The sequence below is a fragment of the Natator depressus genome, chromosome 8 (assembly GCF_965152275.1).
Source record: "Natator depressus isolate rNatDep1 chromosome 8, rNatDep2.hap1, whole genome shotgun sequence".
Taxonomy (NCBI): domain Eukaryota; kingdom Metazoa; phylum Chordata; order Testudines; family Cheloniidae; genus Natator; species Natator depressus.
The window spans coordinates 68,159,494-68,181,171 of record NC_134241.1 but is presented as its reverse complement, the minus strand read 5'-3'; the positions used below and the strand labels follow the sequence as shown (position 1 = coordinate 68,181,171).

Sequence of the window (21,678 nt, the reverse complement as noted above, 5' to 3'; positions counted from 1 at the left end):
GCAAGTACTGGTAACAGGAAAATGAATTCCTTTATTGGGTTGCGCAGAATAGTCAGCTATAATTTGGATTATGGGGAGTTCCCCACTGTCATTTGAACCATATTTTTATATATCATTTTACATACAAATAACTCTCTCCACATCTCTCTACCTGGACTCCTCTCCCTACATGCCCTCTGCAAAGAAGCATCATATTTCCACAAACTGTGATTTCTAGAAATGGTGTTTCTTTTCCACTATTGAATTGTCACGTCCTGAAGAATAACATCTGGAAAAGCTGGACTTTCTGAAATGATAACCAGAACTGCCAGGGACATGACAGTGGCACACCTTTAGTATCCTGAATAGGAAAACAGCTAACTTCCTACTCAGGTGAGAGGCCTCTACCCTGAAAACTACCCGATGCCTGCATGGATATGCAGTATGTGGGGGAAGGTACAAGTACACCTCCTCGACTCCCTGCACACCTGGCAGCCATAGCTGCAGTCCCTGCACTTCTCTGAGGCCAAATTCTGCAACTGGATAGTGCCGCTCGCAGCACTAGCCATACCAAATAGGACAGTGGAGTGGAAGGTGAGCTGGTAAGTAACATACATTTCACACGTTTAAAGGGAGCAGCAATGAATATGCTCCTCTTGTATGCTGAGGAGCTCTTGGAGGCAGCGCACTCCCCAGTGTTCTCGATGTCAGCTGGTGCCTTATAGTCACAATTAAATTCAAAGACACGGAATCTTAACTAGTGTAAATTGTTGTGGCTCCACTGATTTAAATGAAGCTACAACAATTTATATCAGAATTTTTCCCAACGATTTTAAAAGAGCAATTAGGTTTAGAATTAGTTCTTATAGTGGTGTGACCATGAACCTAGGAGCGAGGAATTCCTGGCTCTGCCAGTAACTCACTGGGCCAGATCATCAGATGTAATAGAGAGCCACTCAGCACAGCTGAGGAAAGAAGCAGGCTTCATTAAACTACCTTTGCATTCCCTTGTGCCTGGAATGGGTTTGCCCCATGCAGTAAATTAGAGCAGCCTCCAGGCTGCTAAAAACCCTGTGAGGTTGTAATACCCCCTTGGAACTGTTATACTGAATAGGGGCTACCAAAGTACAACATGCTCCAGCCACACCTCCGCTCCTCTCAATATGATCCTTATTTTAGAGAGTCAGGAGTGGGTGACAGAGCTCGAGAACCCACAGTTGTCCAGTCAGGGCCATGTTCTGGACTCTTTGCTACACGAGAGCAGTGCAAAGGGGATGAAGATGTAGCTAGGATTTGCATAACTGCATGGCCTTAGTAGTGTCATTTAGAGGAAAACTTTCCAAGGCTCCCAGTGAGAATTTGGCACCTCACCGCCCTTTGTGCCTTTAAAATCTCTTTTTTACTCTTCCTGTGTCACAGTGTCCCCATCCATAAAATGAGGAGCATATTCACCGATCTCAGTGGATTGCTGAGTTTAATTAATTATATTTATAAAGGGTTTTAAAGATTTATAGGAGTGTTAAATGCCATTATCATTAAGGAATGTATTGAGACTTTAGGAGAAATTGTTGGCAGGACTAAAACTATAGTGTCTGTGTTCCAAAAAAAGTTACATTATTTGGCCCAAGATGCTGGTTTACCATCTTATGCTGGCCAGACACCTTGGTATAGTTATCTTTCTTACACTTGAAGACATTTTAATTAGAAGAAAATATAGAGAACAGATTCTTCTTCTTCTCCAATAGTATGGAACTGATCCTAAAAGGTCCTGAGTCCCTACAATCCCCTTTGACTTGACTTTTGCCATTTCATCCCTGCCACAATCCTAACTATTCACTGGGGCTTAAACAAAATGCGTGATGTTCTATTACAATCACCAATTTTGTTACTGATATCTATACATTTTGAAATGAAAATTAACACCACTTTGAAGTCTCTTGCTTTTTCATGAAATGAAATTATTGCACTGATAGTTTGCATCTATAAAAAGAAAATATAGATTTTCCTTAATAATTAGGCAATTTGTTACTGAATGGAATAGATGGCTGTTTCAATAGAGGAAAAAACAAACACCTGTTATATATTTATATGATATATTGATAGGTATAATTGGAGCATATTTTTAATCTCACAAAACTATATTTCATATTTATGAAGAGCACTTTTGAACATACAGCATTGATTTAGTTAGGCCATGAATGTGACTTAAAATTGTTATAACCTGATGTAGAATGTCCTCTCTCTGTGAAACATTTTTGTCTTTTTAATCTGCCAATTTGTCAATGAGACTTACATTATCTGAGGTAAACCATGCTTTGATTATCTCAAGTGAATGCTCCTACTGATGTCAGATACCATTTCAGAAAGTCCAGCCTTTGCATAGGTTAGGCAATCAGAATTTGACTTTATTTATATAGTACAGAACAGGCACCATTTTAGACTAGTGCATGAAAAGTATGTATGTTTATTCTTCCCCAGTTGCCTTTGAGTTAGGGCCCAATCCGATTCCCAGCAAAATAAATGGAAAGACTTTAACTTGCAGAAGAGATTGCAGAAGTCTGCACATCCCAGAGGTCAGCCATGATGGTGCTACTTTTGTACAGATAAGGAAGTAATCAAAGGCAGTTGTTTGGGCTCCAGCAGCTCTGGAAACACAGACAGACACAATGTATTCCTAATGAAGAACAAAACTGATAATCAGAAAGGAAATTGTATTTTGAAGTGTCTAGGAGGCAATTAATAACCACATAAAATAAAAAGAAATAAAAACTGCATCAAAAGAGACCTTTTAAAATATCAATGGAACATAAATACACAAAAATGATTTGTTCGTTTTCTGCCAGTGAGTCCTTGGCAACTGTACTGATATGGAAGAAAAAGATTCTGTTTTCAAGGAAATATAATACCTGAAACTAAGTCACCCCGACAGGCCAGCCAGAGAGAATCAATCATATACATTTAAATGCTTCTGCAGCCAAACAAAATGGGTCAAATCCATCCTGATGTAATTTCCATTGAAGCCAATAGTGTTACACCAGGGATGAATTATGTTAAATGGTATTCATCCAAAATCCAAAAGGACAGGTAAACAAAGACATTTAAGGAAAGTAATATTTCATTAATGGGAATTTGAAAGAAAAACAAATACTACTGTGAGTGCGTTCATTTTAATAATTGTCCAAAGGAAATATATTAACTCTCTGAAATAAGCATCACAATGAAATAGAGAAGTAGTAAACAATAACATTGCAGTGAAATGGAAAGGTAGTAAGCAATAGCTCTCACTTCTGTATTCATTTTTCACTTTTAACCGTTCAAATATAATTGTGTTTTGCTTAGTATTATAATTAACTTACAAATGTCAATACGATTGCATTTCTGAAGGTAAAGCTATGCAGGCCTGTGCCAACTATGTGGTTAATAAAATTACAAGAGCGGGTTAGAGAACGTTCTTCATAGGCCACAAACTCAAAAGAAATTTTGACTGGGGGAAAACAATCAGTGCCAAGTATGTTAGTGTAAAAAATGGAGCGTGGTGAGTAAATTGTAAATTGTGCCAGAGGCGCAGTTTGAAAAGCCAGACATTTATGAATGAGAACTAGAAAATGCACACATACAAAAGCATGGATATGTGGAGGGCTTTGTTGCATCATGCACAATCAACTGGAAAATATTTTACTTTTTCAGGTTTATGTTTTATTCCTTTCTACTAATGAAAATGAAACCTTCCTTAAATATGCTCTACTCTCAGAACAACAGAGGCACATTTGGTCTTCCATTGCTATGCAGGCTCACAAACCAGAAAGTACATAGGTAGATGAGAAATGTGGGGTGTAGGTTTTCCTCCCGGGTGCAGGTTACCTTCAAGCCCATGGAGATGCCTGTCTGTATGCTTTTTGTGATTTACGGAGCCTCAGAAGGGCATTCTGGAGTGGGGGCTACATGTCAGGAGATGTGGTCAACATGTGGCACACATTAAATTAGATTGTGGCTAGCCCTTATACAGGACGGCTAGTGGGAGAATTCAGTGACTCTACCCTTCTCGCCTTGCACACAACTGCTTCCCCTGTACAACTCTGGGGGTGCACACTACACAACCAGTGGAGGGAAGCATGCCTTCTCCCCACTACACAGAGCCAGCTACACCAACAGCCACAAACTGCACCATCTTAAAGGGATGTGCCCCCTCTTAAAGTGATGCTCCCTGAGGCACAATCCCTCCCTGTGCTCCCCCAGGAAAGTGTGTCTCTGAACCAGCTCCTATTAAAGATGCACCTTAAAGAGATGATTTCCCCACAGAATGCCCTTTGCCCACCAATGGAAACTACAACTTACTTAGCAAGAGATGATGGGTGCCAGCTGAGGGTGTGGGGGGCACAATTTAAAGGTCCCCCCAACAGCTTGAGTCATGCCTCCACAGGCATGTCCCCCTCTTACTCCCAGTGGCCCCTCCTTGCAGCTCCCACGTATTAGCTCCGTGGGGAGGGACAGCAGCAAAAGCACCAGCTCTCCCTGAAGCTCCCAGCTGTTTGCTGCTTCCTATCCCCATGGCCACAGCTCCCAGCTTGCCAGCTACACTAGCTGCCTTGCAGGGAGGGGGCCCGGCATCCCCCACATGTCACCTGTCCTAATTTTGGGTGCCTCAATTTCTGAGTGCTCAGTTTCTAATACCGGGGCCTGATTTTTATTTCCAACTAACATCAACTGGAGGTGTGGGTATACTGCATGTCTGGAAGATCTGGCACTGTATGTCTCAATTTGGACACCAGAAATCAAAGTATACTTAGTTAGTGGCTACCTTCGAAAATGCAGGCCCAAGTCGCCAGAATTTTATATTGCATCATCAGTGAAAGCCTGGGCAAAGGGATGTCCCCTCCAATTCTTTCTAAACGTAGTCAGATTTGTACTTAAATGTGTTTGTGGTGAGAGCAATTTTCAAAGGTTTTGTCCAAAAACTGAGAATTCCCGTTTGTCACATCCTACAAGTTTCACACTTGGTACCTATTGTTCCACCATTCTAGAAAAGCAGAAGTTACCCATACATAGATAGATCACAGATACAGATGTAGCCTTTAGGTAATCTAGGCCTATGCTATTTAGGATATATAGATTGTGATCTGTACCCTGAATTTAATCTGGGAGGTTATTGGCAGCCACCACGGAAAGTGAGCCAGAGATGTGATATGCTATTGCTGGCACAGTTTAGTTAGATGGCAGGCAGCTGTCTTCTGGACCAACTGGAGCTTCTCAGTGGCTTTTGTAGATAATCCCAGAGAAAGTCTATTGCAAAGGTCAATCTTGGAGAGAATAAAGCTATGGATGACAACAATGAAGACTACATGAAAAGAAGGCCCAAAATGTTCTTTGCCAGCTATTCCAAAAGAAAGTTATTTCTGGTCAATGATGGAATCCAAGAGTCTAGAAGCATTAATGAATACTGATGATTGTGATTGTGGATCACTTTGACAATGGTCAGGCAAATGCCCTCAATTTGTGAAGTGGTTATAAACTTCCCCACGTACAAAAAAACACCTGTCATAGCTGAGCAACTCACTTCCTTGTTGTCCACGTTGAGCTTTGTCACATGTCTTTCAACTCTGGTGCACATCGGGAAGGCCTGTCAAGGGCTACACTATATATGGGTCCGATTCAAAAAGAGAAATAGAGATGAGTTTCTCAGCACACCGGCAACCATGGAGTTTATTCAGTCCCATATTAATTATTATCATTATCTTCCCCAGTGATTTCACATGGATACTGAAAAGAGGGTAGTAGTGGTGTCTGAAGTGCAACTAGGACCACCAAATGAGACAACAGTTGGAGCTCAGTACAGGGTTTCAGATAATAGTAACAGACATTCCAAGCATAATGCAATTTTCTTTTGTTCTTTTCTCTTGCATTTTAAGACCACCAATAGTTACAGCACAGCTATTCTTGTAATGACTATTGCATATGAGTGTTTTCATAGAAGCCTAATGAAGAATAAAACCTGCTGTTCGTTGATGAGACAAAATCTTTCCATTATGACCTCATGCTTTCTTTACCAGAGCAAGCAGGGTGATTATATTACACAACCAGATTGTCATGCAGCTTCAGTTAAATAGATGCACTGTTTTCTTCATCAAATGAATGTAAGGGGCACCAGAACAGCAGCAGCAGGCAAGACAGATTCTGACTGTAGGAATGGCTTAAACATTCTGAGATGAACCTTACTTTAAAAATTGATTCTTCTACTGTCAGTCCAGAAATTACTTGGAAGTTTTAAAAAAATTTCTTATAAACTGTAAATTTTTGTAACTTTCATTTGTGACAAAAAAAACCCTTACAGCTGGTGACAGGGAACAATTAATAAAATGACCACAAATAAGGCAGGAGCCAAACAAAAAATGAGAGCTAGGAATCCGTATCATAGAACAAAATATTGCGATACAGTCAAAGTGAGATATCTCTAGAGAGTCAATGAAGCCACCTACCTAGCTAAAGAGGAACAGAGATCTCTCTGAACAATTCAAGGAATATTAGCACTTTATAAAATGAAATAAAATAGTGAAAGGATGCCAACCAAAATGGGGGAATTTTTAAAAATCCAACAGATACAAGCATAGGTGGCAGCAGTTGTCACCCCTCAAACAGATGGGAAAAGTTCTAAACGTGATGTTCCTAAAAGACAATCTTTGCATCACCTTGCATAAGCAATGTGCATGGAGGAGATGAAGGTGCCATAAATAAGCAGATGACCATCAGTGGCTACCAAAATACTTACAATATTTGTTAAGTCCGTTGCCTTAAAAAGAGACTCCAATAGTTTGTTCAGAATTAGAAAGTTTGTTATGTCTACCGCCTGCTAATTTAGTTAACTGTAGTTCTCCAAGTATGGATGAAGATCCTATGCTAGACATGAAAATTTGCCTCACCCTATTCCATGGAAAACCAGATCTTCTAATCATCAAAAGAGCTGAAAGAAGGTAGACTAAAATAACAAGGTAAAAAAGGGTGCCTGAAGTCTTCAAGACAGCATGTGTAGGTGCCATTTGCATCTTTGCTTCCATGCGCATATCGCTGAAAGCATACATGTCATTTCTTCCAAAAAACTCCATGAATTTCGGACAGGTCCAAAAGAAAGAAAGTAGAGCTCCCTTTTGGGAGCCATTTCTACAAGTCAGACAGTGAGATTTATTAGGCTGTGGAATAATCTTCCAAAGGAAGAAGTGAAACTCTCATGGCTGAGACCATTGAAGACTAGTCTGGACAATTCACTAGAAAATATACTACAGGGACCAATCCAACATTGAGGAGGATGGAATGGATGGCTGGATAGGTCTTTTTCTTCTCTAATTTCGAAAGGTGGCTGTGGCCAGTCTAATGTGATTTAGCTGGAATTGAATTTAATACATTTTCATTTAGGGTTTAAGGAAGATTTTGACAAAGGGCAGAGGATGAGATTTTCAAAGGTGTTTATTTGGAAGTTAGAGCCCAACTCACATTGAATTCCCAAGGGATTTGGGTGCCTAACTACCTTAGGCCCCCTTGAAAATATCAGGCAGAGATTTTTCTTTCTTCCCCTTTGACATAATCTGGTCCTAATATTTAATCTCTTCCTACCTGAAGTGTAGACTCAGTACAAAAGAGGTTCTCTCAATAAACAGTAAAGTCATTCAGTTATGTGTGAAATTTGCAGCACTAATATAGCACATGTCCTAGTTTGCTTGGTATCCTAAAGAAATGAGATCTTATTGGAAATTCTCTCTAAGGAGACTGGCATTATTTGGAATTTACTGCTGAAGTAACTTAATCTTATAACCCAATGTAGGACTAAGACATGAAATCATATCCAGCAGGTTTCGGTGAAATTAAAAACTTTAAAAAAACCACATACACCAGAGGATGTGTCTTTAGTATAAAAGGCTAATTTGTCATAGGTGTGTCCACAAACACCCTTGTAATATCTCTGAATAGACTGGGCCACTAGCCCCCTAATGTCTCACCATGCTGTACGATCCAAATGTTCTGCTGACACTGCATTAATCACTAGACCCCTTCATAAGGAGTGTAATGTTTGTTAGGCTTCTAACGTGAGGGATGAGAAGTACAGAGAGCCCCCCTCTCTTTTCCACATCACCCTCACATCCTACAGAAACGCTTTCCTCTCTTTCTTTGCTTTTCTCCCTTATTTTGTCTGCTCTCAATAGGTAAGGATTCCCCCACTTCCCTAAGCCCTCCCAGATGCCTCAGTGAAAGCCAGAAGGGAGGTTCCACATAATGAGCTGAGAGTCTCATGGCCTACCTCTACCCCAATACATTGTATGCCAATTTTCTAAGCTGTCTAGTGAGCACAGTATCAGCTTCATTTATTTCCCCCCAAAACAGAGCCCTTACCTAATGTCACCAAATATGCTGTGAACTCTCAAAAGCCCAACTTTCATCATCAAATATGGGCAGGAAACACAATGTCAGTATCTCAAGACAGAAGGATAAGGATACTTTCTGGTGGATATCAACAGTCCCAATAGTTTTATTAATGATGGGCCTGAAACAACTGATTTTCTGTTTCAAATGAGATCTAGTTACTCCCCTTTGTTTAGAACTTCTAAGAACCAAAGCTGGAGCTCTGTGTCTGTCCCATTCACTTAGTTTGCATTGGGTTATGGTCCTTCTGGGAGATGCCGCTACAGACCCTCTTCACTTTGCATAATCAGGAAAAAAAATTCTGACAGAGGGGAAAACAGCTTCCGCATAGTTAGGGAAATTAACTCTGGTGTATACTTTATTGGCTTTATGACAACAGGCCATCACTCGATACTCACCAAGTCTAAAAGTAAAAGATCCCTAATGCACCTACATTTCCAAGGTACCAAAAATGGCCAAAAACATGTAGGGTAATCATCAAAAAGATGGTTGCAACAAACCAGTAGAAATTAATGTACACCTTATGAGCAGAAAAGAACAACCAATAGCAAAAACCAGATTAATAGGGAGTATAGAGATTGCTATTAGTAAATCAGCAATTACAGTAATGTTTCCACATACAGAAACAGCAAATTTCAATTTGTATGACATATAGTTTAGATAGTTTAGAACAAAACAAGAAAGAGTAAAATCAAAGTTTCATCACATTTTATATGTTTTACCTCCATAACAGTCTACCCTAAATGGCACACAGAAAGGCAGCCAGTCTCTGCGAACAGCAAAGTTTAAGATATTTCAAGTGCACAGAAAAATAGTCACACCTGTTACACACTTAAAATACACCATATTTACCAATGTTTTTAGACACTGCAGTTAATTTCTGGACTAAGCATAGAGAAAACTGGTGATATCTTGGATACCGGTGCAGTAACCATTGGCAAATGAAGATGTTTTAATGGTGACTCCTGTAAAGTAAAACTTCAGCTGGCACTTGCTAGAAAAGAAAAACTTTCCAAGTTGTGAAAAAAATAAATTGGGAAATTCGCTATCCCTTTTCTAGCACCAAAACATGATGCAAGAACTGTGTGTGAAGATTCCAAAAGGTCATGAAATTGATAAAAAAAATACATCTTTAAACCCCAGTTTTCTTCTGTTTTGAGTATTAATCCTGCTCCCCTCTCTCTTTTTTACTTCTACTTTAAAACAGCATTAAAAAAAAATCTTTACTGAAACAGCCATTCAGAATCAGCACCCAATAAATCTACAGATTAGAGCAGAGTGAAACTCTCAGGTTAGTTCATCTGAGACAAATTCAAAATTGATATTCCAAATCACCAGTTGTAAAAGAGCAAATGGTTTTTATGCTGTAGAGGTCACATAGTGGTCACAAGTAAATTCTCAGGGTCACTTAAGGCCTACATCTTCTTAACAGATATTTGCTCTTCAGACATTTTTTCCAGTGATCTACGAATTCATCTGTATTCCCAGATTAAATCTTCCAGTTTATGGACACCTCAGGAGGTTTCAGAGGAGTGTTAGTGAAGAAATATGTGGTATCAACATGAATGAGCTTTAATTTTCTAGGTGCAACAGCACAAACGTCATTTACCCTATCCCCATTTCAGCTTCTCTTTCATGGAATACAGACACTTCCTCCAGTCTTTGTACTGGATTATGTTTGGCAACCAAAGGATACACTAAATATATATCTACAGTGTATGAACACAGATGTAACTATAAATAAATGTGCATTCGTGTAGGTATTACAGTTATAATAAAAGGTTTTATACATCTGTATAATCTACAAGTGAATACTATCTCCCAACAGCTGCTGCTGCTTACTCCAGCCTCCAACTTTTAGCTATGGCATAGTATAAACATAATATTATGACTGCGGGCAATTAAAACAATACTTTTATATTCATTCTTGATGGAAAGCATGCGCATGCTACCCTGGGCACTGCTTCACATAGCAGATGTTACATCCCTTATAAATGATGTTTCATAATCTAATAATTCAGCAGCAGCAGCCACAGCCAGAAGGTATTCACACTCTAGATTTAGGCCTTGATCATACATGTGACTTCAGTAGGGCTCTTGTGCACACATGACACATGGCTGGACTGGAGACCTAGTTTCCACCTCTAGTAGCCTGAACCAGGGTGGGAAAAGGCAACTTTGTGGGCCATACTAGCCTTAGTAAGGAGCAGATTCTGCTTTGGAGGTTAGATGGTGGGGACGCAGAGCACTTATCTATGGGAAAATCTGATCTACCACAGAAGCCCCCTCTAATAACTTTAAAAAAAACTAACTCCAGCTCTTCAAGGGGGAGGGGGATTAGATAAGAGAAAAGTCTTTTAAATGAGCTCCCTGCTTTCTAGTAGCGCCTACAGTTCTTCCTTCTCAGGAATGGGTTTATTTCTTGGCCCGGAGAGGGAGCGGTGATATTAGGTGATAATGTTGTTTTGTACATATCTGTCTTTTTATTTTTTTGTTAAATTCAAAGCACAATTCCAATCTGCAAACACACTGAGGATTTGGAGGCTCCAAACTGTAATATGGTGTATGACCTCTGATGACTCTTGGGAGGGAAGGGGGTTGTGTTTGTTTTTAATATGAATATTGTAATTAATTTAGTCTCAAAATGCATCCAGCTAAACGACATCTGACAGAAGCCACCGGTGGGACCTGCATGGTCAATACATTTAAAATGTTTATGTACATGTTAAGGACTGAGACTGCAAGCAACTGTAGTGGCTGCCCCAAGAGAGCAGCTCATGACACTGATACTTCTCAGTCACACACCATCTGTAAGGACATCACACCACTACCTCATTAGCCTACCAAGATACACAATGCCTCCAGAGACCTAATGGACCAGAGTTTCAGCTGGTGTAGCTTCACTGAAGTCCAAGGAGCTATTCTTATTTACACCAGCAGAGGACCTGGCCCTTCATTTTTAATTTTCTTCTGGCCTACTCCTAGAAAGCCCTCAATGCACAGAACTAATGTAGGTTTTTCACCAGGCAAGGAAAGTGAAGCAGATTCACTGATGTAATTCATGAAGTTCTGGTGAAAAATCTCCACTCCCCCCCATCCCCCCCACACCATTCTTTTAATTTCTATTACCAATCCTCTGTTTTCTGCTATTTATTGCTTTCTGCCCTCTGGAGAGAAATCATCTTTCCCCCACCTATCACCTACAGAATATCAACAGGAGGTTTTCTTCTTCTTCTTCAATAATAATAATAATAATAATAACACTAACTGAAATTGTTCCATAAATGAGAAAAATTCGGAGTCATGACTGGTTAAAAACAGTCACAAACAGAGTCAGTAAGTTTCCTTGGCCCGTGCCGCTTCCCGCAGCCCTCATTGGCCTGGAGTGGCGAACCGCGGCCAGTGGGAGCCGTGATTGGCTGAACCTGTGGACACAGCAGGTAAACAAACCGGTCCGGCCTGCCAGGGGCTTTCCCTAAACAAGCGGCAGTCCGGCTTTGAGAACCACTGTTCCAGACAAATCCTGGACACATATTCAGAATGTATGTAACATACACAGGCCCAGACCCTCAGCTGGTGTAAACCAATGTACTAACCTTGAGTTCAGTGAAGCTGTTCCAGTTTACACCAGTGAGGATGGCCCAAAATGACTATCTGTTTCTCGAATACTAACAGTTATTGCCCGTCAAGAAAATATTACGTAGTCTGCTTTATCCTTGTCAATGTCCACCAGTTAGTAGAGCTGGCTGAAAATTTTATTTGAAGTTTTGTTTCAGCAGGAATTTTGTATGTACACATGCATATGCCTCCATTCATTGGCACTGCCACTGGAAGTTTTATGTACTCTAATCTACTCTGATTTTTCACAAGTGCTGACTAGCATTCACAGCTCCCATTGACTTCATTGGCAGCTGAGGATATTCAGCACCTCTGAAAACCTGCTCATAAATGGACAAGGAGAAGAAAATAACTATAACTGAGTAAACACATATTTACTTTGTCAAACTGCTAAACCTTTTTTTTAAACGAACTTCATGATGCTGCATATAGTAACAAAGAGTTAGTTGAAACTTCTGTTGAATATGCTGGTGCTTAAATGCCATAGGCCATGTCGACACTAGAACTTATGTCGGTCAAACTTTTGTTGCTCAGGGGTGTGAAAATACCACACCCGCCCCGAGTGACATAAATTTTGCCGGCATAAGAGCTCGTGTGCACAGCGCTATGTGGGTGAGAGACGCACTCCCACGACATAGCTACCACCGCCCATTGAGCTGGTTTTATGATGTCGATGGGCAAGCTCTCTCCCACCAGCATAACGCGGCTACACGAGCGCTCTTACAGCAGCACAGCTGTAACAGTCCAGCTGTGTCACTGTAAGTTTGTAATTGTAGACCTGGCCATCGTGATAAGCCATGCCATGAAATGCCAAAGATAAACAGGTATTGAGTAGTCACACATACACCCCCCTGTATCCTCCTCCCTTGCATTTTGTCTTTTCCTGCATGTCCAGGACAATGAATGCTCTTTAGCTGTAATTAAATGTCCCCCGGTTAATATGTATCCAGCACAACTGCAAATGTTCAATAAATCTAGTAATACATGAGTGATTACTCACCTCATCAACTTGAGGTTCTTGAGCTTGAGGAGCATTGGGCACAGGGGAATCACAGTCTGGGCTATAATGCTCACAATAGTCATATGCTGCTCTAGGATCAGGTACAATCAACAGCTGCTGGATATCACCCTGCAGATCAGCATAAATAGATTAAATTAACAAAAACAAATATCATCATTGCAGGTCACAGAAGAAAACAGGAAGTGTAAAGCATACATCAGATGCTTCATTATATGCATCAAATAACATTTAAATAATCTATAGATGACTTAATTTCAATTTAGACTTTTTTGCCATTGACCTCAATGAGGCTAGGAGTGCATTCTAGAATTTTTTGAACAGCCATTTTGAAATCATTTTTTCCTCCGCTTGTTTATTAATGTTTTGGTTATCCAGTCAGGGAGCAAAAACATGTAATCGAGGTGAAAGTCACACACCACTGATGGTAAAATAATCAAGGGAAACCATTTGTGAATAACCAATATGATGACATATATTTGCATTTAATCCACTTACTGTAGCAAAAAAACAATTTATTGTCAACATAACACATTTTTTTGCAACTCCAAAGTTGAGGACATGTTCTTGAAGTCTCATTTGCTGTCAGTAAACACATTCAGCTCCCATAACTGTTAATGGGACTTATTAATGCATTTCAGTGGCAGAATAAAATTCGTATGATATCAGTAAAATCAATAAGAAATACATTCTCAACTTATTAGGAATTGATCTGCTTGTAACACCATCGAGCAAATAAAGCTCTTCTTTAATGTTTTAATCTTATTTTTTTACACTTTAATTAATTCACAGTTGGCCCTGCCACTCCTCCCGCATTAGTCTTTATAGTCCAGTAATCTACCAGAGACAACAGATACACAGTAGTTATTCATGCTTAAGTTTTCTTGACTTAATTACATTTATTTGTATGTATTGCTTCTGCTATTCTGAATGACAGCTTTACCAAATATTATTGGTCAGAGTGAAGAGCTACATCAATTTATATCAACTGGACGAGCTGTAAATCTCTGCTTGAACATTTTATTTATTTGGAAGTGAGGGGGCTGGGAAGGTACAATTCCTGAGCTATCATTTTCGTACAGTTTTCATACTTGGTCAGTGGGAACAACTCGTCTAAATTCCTGGGATTTAATTTGGGGCACTTCCTACTGCCAGCATGAAGCTCAGCATGCAAGCAATCAGCGCTGTAATTCCAAGAGTTTGTATCACAACTGTACTACAAAATGGAGAGTAAAAGAAAAAGAAAAAAAAGCTAAAATTAAACCCAATCATAGTCTCTTTCAATGACAAATGGAACTACAATAAGTGATATCTGAACATACAATATGAAATGTATCAAAACAAACGTTCTACCAGTTAATACAGAATGTTATTTTCTTATCTATCCCTGTGTATAATGTGTAAAAACAACATCATACCAGAAAAGACCCACTACTCTGGATAGCAAAAATAGCACTGCTGAGAGTCCCAGCAAGAATCATATGTTGATCATTTTTTAAGGCAAGCTTTCTGGTTTCCTAGTTTATTTCTTAATGTATTGACACCATTTAAACTATTTAAAGAAAATCTGTCAACATGTCCACTATAAAATCCTATTTTCATGGGTTTATTATTCAGGCACTAATATAATCTTGCTGAAGCTTAGCATATATTCTAGGTCAAATCCCATAAGTACAATTTTTTTTCCTGAAATGGAATTTAGGGGGTTTATTGGTGCTTCTATTACTTGATATTTTTTAAATATGGACCTTAACAACAACATTTTATTCTGTTTTTACAAAAATGAGGAAAAAAAACCCTACCAGTTTGCTTTTGCAAGTTAATAAATTAATAAAGTATTGCAAATGCAAAATTTACAAAAGAGCTGTGAAAATTCACAATTATCTCAAAGCTTTCAAAGTGACTGTAAACCTCTTAATAGCTATTTTTAAAAAATTAACAGTAGTTGAAAATTTTTCCATATACATATTTTGGAGAAATTAACACTTTATACAGTATTGTTTCCATATAAAAGGCAAAGTTACAGAACGCAACCCCCCCAAATCCCTCCAGCTCTGCTCATAACTAAAAAAAAAACTTTGCATTTCTACAATTTTTACCAAAGCATTTAATATATTTGTACAGTATTTGCCAAATTGTTTATCATATTATCTGAGCTGATATATTTAGTTAATTTGCAGTAACTGAATACGCACCTCAAATCTACACACTTGTTAATGCAAAAAGTTTTATTCAGTGAAACTGTAACTGTCTCATGTATTGCATTTACTTCACTGGCTGTCAGGTCAGTTGTCAGAATAATTCTATAAATATTGTTAGAAGTGTATTGATAGATACAACAGTCTAGCAAACAGACATGTGACCTCTCATCCAGCTCTGTCATTGACTCTGTAACATGATGTAGGATAAGACTCTTAATTTCCCTGTGCCTCACTTTCCCTGTGTGTAGAATAGGTCTATTAATACTTCCTGATCTTTGTAAAGTACTTTGAGATCTACACATGAAAAGTACTATTTATGTGCTAAATATTTATCATAATTATTCTTAAGGTAAACCCCATGGGATGCAACTTACTCCTGTGAGTGGCTGTGCATAGTCAGTGTCTGACTAATGCCTGAAGCTCCAGTACTAAGTGTTCCTGGAAAGAGTAAACAGTTCTTATACCCTGCTGCTCCTCACCTTTCCCCCAGCCAGATCAATACTGAGTGAGTGAAGGGAAGGGTCAAGCTAGAGGGAGCAAGCAACCAAAGGAGTCAGTTTTGGTGGGGAGGAACCCAGATAGTTTGAGTTCTCTGAAGACCCTGACCCTTATCCTGCTGGACCCCAGCCAGCACTCTCTTCCTTGGGTGAAAAAAGGCAAAGACTATGAAGAATCTCCAGTTCAGACAGCCTGCTGTGGACTACCCAGCTGCTTGTGTTCTTGAGATGCCCATATAGATCAGCATCCACACTGACTCAGCTGTTGTGAGTATGCAAGGGAATACCTCAGAAGCCACTGTCTATTTAGATATATAGTTCAGTTTAAGCAAAGCAACTGGGGTAAGTCAGTCAGTAGGCTGGATTTTGCTTTGCACTGGACTGACACACCACAGAATTTTGGCATGGGATTGTTGTGTAGGACTATACATTTATACAGGACAAAAAGCTCTCCGTTTGTTGTTATCATTTGGTTTAGGTTCCTGAAAATTGTTTAAAGATACTCCTGATCCACTGATTGCACTTTCCAGCACTGCCCATCTGCCAGCGATAGGCCCACATAAAAGGGGAGCTCTGAAAACAACTAGAGAGCATTCCATTTCTACTCAGGCAGCCACCACTCTGAGGTCTCAGGACCTAGTGGTCCAGCCAGTCAGGCATGTGGGAGGTGTCAATAAATTGATTGATTTTCTGTTTGTTTTACTGAGAATTGCCTTTTCCTTTCCCCCCTCTTTCCCCTCCCTTTGCCCCAATAGACATATTCCCTTTGTGCTAGGAGGTAATGCTGTTTGTGTTCTGATTGGCTTCTTGGAATACTTGTATATTGTACTGAAATTGTCCTTGGAGGCAGGGTGACACTCTTTGTTTATATATTATCATGAATGGTGGAAGCACTGTTCCAATAGCGCTATTCTAGTTATTACTGAACAGACGGCACCACAGATGAGTCAACAATACCATCCCAACCTACAAACTCAGGCTCCACACGCACATTCAGCTGGGACTCCATCTGGCATCTACAATCTAAATGCCTTAATATCATTATAGTAATCAGTCTTGGGTGATATTTTCATAGCCGTTTATCTGACAAATACACACTCATTTTCTGTTTAAGAATTATCCACAAAAAGACTTTGATTTTCGCAAATGTATTCATTGATTGTAAATATCTGTCTTTTTTAAAACATATTTCAGCCATGTGTGTAATGTGGTACAACAATCTATAAGTATTCAATTTTCCTACACTTTCAAACCCAAGTCCCAAAAGTTTGTCTCCTAATGGCCTCATTTTCAGAAGTGCTGAGTACCCATAATTCTAGCTGAAGTTAAAGTGAGCTGTGTGGGTCATTGACACTTCTGGAAGTCAGACTCTAATCTATACTTAGGCACCTAAATGATCCCTGTTTTACGCTACCCCTGAATAAAATGTGCAGGACAAAAGATGAGTCTCATAGTATAAAAATATGAGAAGGGGCACAAGAAAAAAGAATTGCAGAAGTGAAAGGAAATGTACAAACCTCTTCCTTCAACAGGGAGGGCAGAGACTGGACTGCATAGTGTTGTTGGTTGTATCTAAAAGGAGTTTAGGTGAGCTAAAAAATCTAATGGAGGCCCAGAGGAAAGGATGCAGACAGAGTTTACTGACACAGACAATATGATTACTATATGCTATTGAGGTTCTCATTCCATTTAACAGTTTGAGTGGCACTAAAGTCACAATTATGCATAAATTTCCTCACAATTTCAGCTCATTGCTTTAATTCAGGCAATCCTATCCATGAAAGGATGTACAGATGCTGTGTAAGGAGTTTTCCAAATCCAGAGGTTTGGTGCCTTTGCTGAACCAGTCTTCCCTTCCTTCTTCCTACAGGATTTGATATTAGAGATGAGTAGGAGGATGGTATAAGGACTGCTTTACTCTGAGTCAATGATGATACACTTATATATAAGTTTTCAAACATTGTTTAGCAGGTAAATATAATTACCTCCATTACAGAGGTGAGAAAACTGAGGTCTATGGAGGCTAAATGACATAGCCTGGGTCATATAGTAAGACTCCAGTTCAGCATGGTACTTAAGCATGTGCCCTATTTAAGCACATAAATAGTTCCCTTGTACTGAATGGGATTACTGACGTGCTTAAAGTTAGGCATGAGTTTAAGCAGTTTGCTGAATTAGGGCCTAAATCAGTATCAGAACAAGTGCCTAAATCACTATGTCACGGTAAGTGATTCATTCATCTCCACTGACCCTCAACTGTATAGTGGGAATAGTGATGCTTACTGTGGAAATCTTAATTCCTTTGTATTTGGGGATTTGGTTTATAATTAAAAGCACTGAATCTGATGCAAAGATCACAGAAGTAAACAGAAGTGTTTCTGTTAACTTCAGTGGTCTTTGACTCAAGCCCACAGTCACAGATTTACAGATGGGGAACCTAAGATACAGTGAGGTGGAATAACTAACTTGCCTGGGTGGCATTATGATTTAGGAGATAAGACATAGTACTAAGTCAACAGACCAGGATTCCAATTCTGATTCTGATAATGAATTGTTCTATAACCTGTGTAACATCACTTAACCTCTCTAACCTCCATTTCCTTGTATGTAAAATAGGGATATTGATATTCACTTAGTAACATTGTTTGTAATGTGATCAATAAGTGAACTTTATTATTAAAGTCAGTCACTGATAAAGATGATGATGTAATTGAGAAGCGTCTTGCCAGGCATTTGCTTAGTCCGTGTGGCATTTGGGGGTCTCCTCCCCGTCCTAATTAAAGATAACCCAACACTTATATATTTGAGAATATTTTGCACGAAATATCAGTTAAAGTTTTGATTTTTTTAATTGCTCCAATTTCATTCTGGTTTTGCAAACTCAAAAATAGTAACATATTGACCAAAATATTGACCCAGTTATAGCTATTTCACCTATTTCTCTATAATATGTTGTTTTAGAAAAGTTTTGAGTTTCTTAATCAGTTCAGAAACATTGGGTATCCTTTCTGTTGTTTATCCATGTTGATATTCAGCAGTTGCAATTTCATTGTACCACTCAATAGAGAAGTTGCATAAGAGTCTAACAGGGAAGGAACAATTGATAGCAGCAATGAGGTGAGAAGATCAGATAGAGGGACAGGACAATGGTATGTAATTCTGTGCCCTGAGCACATAATTGGTTAGCCCGAGATCAAAGTCCCGGGATCTGGCCATGCATTAAAAATATCACGTTATTCCAAGTAGCTCCACAAATCTCAAGTGTACATTGGATATTACACGTAAAGTGAAACCTGCTGAAACCAGTGTTCCAGCAAAATATAATACATGCCACCCCTACATGATCCTCTTTTGGTCAGTAAGCTACACACTGGCAACAGCATGCCTGACAGTACTACTAGAGGAAAGCAAGGACCAGAGTAGCAGTGCAGAAAGAGAACCCCTCCTGCAGCTGACTCCTCCTGCAACATAATTGGGAGCTCCAATCCCATGCAGTGGACCCATTGGGGTGGGAGGAGTGCCCACTCCTGCCTGTGGGGACTATTGCCAGGAAATTTTGTAAGGGAGAGCTGGTCCAGCTCAGTATTAGGAACATGAAGTGAATCTAAACCTTTGGAATTTTCTCTATGAACTTTTAAAAGGCAAATGAATAACAAGCCTGTGCTCCCAGTTTTACATTGCAGAGCATATTAAACTAAGTAGTGATGTTCAGTAGACTTTCTGCAGTCTATTGAGGATCAAAATCCTGCACAGCTCTGAATAAAATAATGAGCTGTTTATATGAAACGGGACTCGAAGACACAATTCACAGAAAAAAACAGTAAACTGTACATTTTTCTTTCCAATCTTTGCATACTACATTTATTCTGATGCATGTACTTCTTTGGTCAGCCTCACAGCATTAATATTTAGTGTTATGTCAACATCACTCTTTAAGAACCTTTGTTGAAATCCATAACAAGAATCAAAGACAAGGGAAAATACCAATAGCTGTGGTTTGCAACTTCTGTGATGATGTAAGTGCCATGTGGTCTTAAGGGACTAATTCTTTAATTATTATATGGAATAAAGATTTAGTGGATCCTACTTACAATAAAGGTGCCCTCACAAAAATAGTCTTAGGTATCATTTGTCTTCGGGTCTGTCTCAACCACAACGACGGGGTGTAACTGCAGATTGATTAGACATATGCAAGAGAACTTTGATCTAGCTCGCTCAGGTACGAGAGCCATGAAGCCACAGCAATTTATGCTTCAGCAAAGACTAGCTCAGTAAGTAAAGACCCAGGATTCTCGTTGGGTTTATACAGCCCACACTGAATCATGTACTGCCACAGCTTCACTGCTCCTGTACCTGAGCTAGTGAGATTAAACCTAGCTTGGGTATGTCTGCCTGAGCTTCAATCACACCCCAGGACTGCAGTAAAGACACACTCTTATAGACACAATGGACACATTTTACTTCACTTTTAACTACATAACCTCACTAAAACTCCCTAAATACAGTATATTATTCAAGTGTTCCCAGTCAAGTATACCATCTATATTCCCTTTGCTTATGATCTCAGTGTCTCTTACCTTGACAAAGGATAACATCTCTAGCATCACATACCAGTATTATCTAAGGCGGAAAGGTAAGCAGAAGTATTATCACTTTCAAAGCCGTGCGTGCAATCACACCGTCATATGAAGGCAAGAAGGGTGACACTATTGTTTCTCCAATCCATAATCATAACTATTAACAGTCTAGTTCCTTAGGTCTAAAAGTAGTCAAACATTACTGTCTGGGTCTCTAAGACAATCTTTCCATTAAAGATAGACTAATAATGACTTAAGGTGAAATTTGCCTGTGTGCAGAAGGCCAGCACATGGTCTATGCCAGTGGTTCTCAAACTTTTTTTTGTGGACCACTTGAAAATTGCTGAGGGTCTTGGCGGACCACTTAATGATTTTTCCAAATGTTGTTTGTCCTGTTAGCTAACTATTGTAAAGCGCTTTGGATAAATGTGCTATATAAAAAAACTTAATAATAATTAATGTTTTTTGTTCTGCAAATAAAAGCACACAACTCATATTTTAATATCAGTAGTCTTACCTTTCTAATGCAATGGATGTGCCCACTCTCCCCCACCATGGCAGCCCCTTAGCTGGGGCTGGGAAAGAGGGTGGTCTTTCCCTCCCTCCCGTGCTGCGCTGCGGCAGCCCCCAAGCTGGGACTGGGAAGGAGGGGGGGGTCTCTCTCTCTCTCTCCCTCACTGCAGCAGCCCCTGAGCTGGGGATGGGAAGGAGGGCGGTCTGTCCCCGACAGCCTCAGCCCTGGATCTGGGAAAAGTCGCCTCTTTCTCTGGCCACCACAGCCCTACACGTCACAAATTACCCCCACCCCCTCTTTTCACCCCACTTCCCCCTCCCACCTACGCCCTATTCCCCCCAAGGCCACTTACATGTGCGTCTTCTCCAGGGTGTAGGCACATAATTAGTGGAGCCACTCCTGTGCGGCTTCACTAATTAGGTGGGTGGCCCTTCATTCTCTCGTGTGTGGCCACCCAGGCGTGCACCTTAGAGGGAACTATCCGTGGACCACCTGAATGGAGGTCGCAGACCACTGGTGGGCCACGGACCACAGTTTGAGAACCGCTGGTCTATGCAAAACTGAAGTCACATTCAAGCCCTTTTTGAGGGCTTATGCTGGACCCTCTTGGCATGAGTGAATTTCACACACTCAGCAAAACAGCCATTTTAATAACTCCAATGTGTGGATGGGCTCAGTGATTATGGAGTTGGGGTTCTCATATGATACAGTGATCTGATCAGAATTGGGAAATGAAATTACAGCATGATTAGGCAGTTGGTTTGAATTCTGAAATAAGTGAAGTATTCTTGGACCATTCTGTCATGGGAAAGTTTTTTTTATTATTATTACTTTAACTGGGGCCAGATATTTTAATGTATAAAAATCT

General features: G+C 39.8%; 1 protein-coding gene across 2 annotated transcripts in view; it reads right to left on the bottom strand.

Annotated features, from left to right (window-relative positions):
- Nucleotides 1–21,678, bottom strand: part of COL11A1 (collagen type XI alpha 1 chain) — a 234,582-nt gene that overhangs the window by 164,789 nt on the left and 48,115 nt on the right. For both annotated transcript variants that reach the window (XM_074961235.1, XM_074961234.1), the window contains exon 5: nucleotides 13,004–13,132. In XM_074961235.1, coding sequence (XP_074817336.1) covers nucleotides 13,004–13,132 — 129 coding nt within the window. The remainder of the gene's footprint in view (nucleotides 1–13,003; nucleotides 13,133–21,678) is intronic.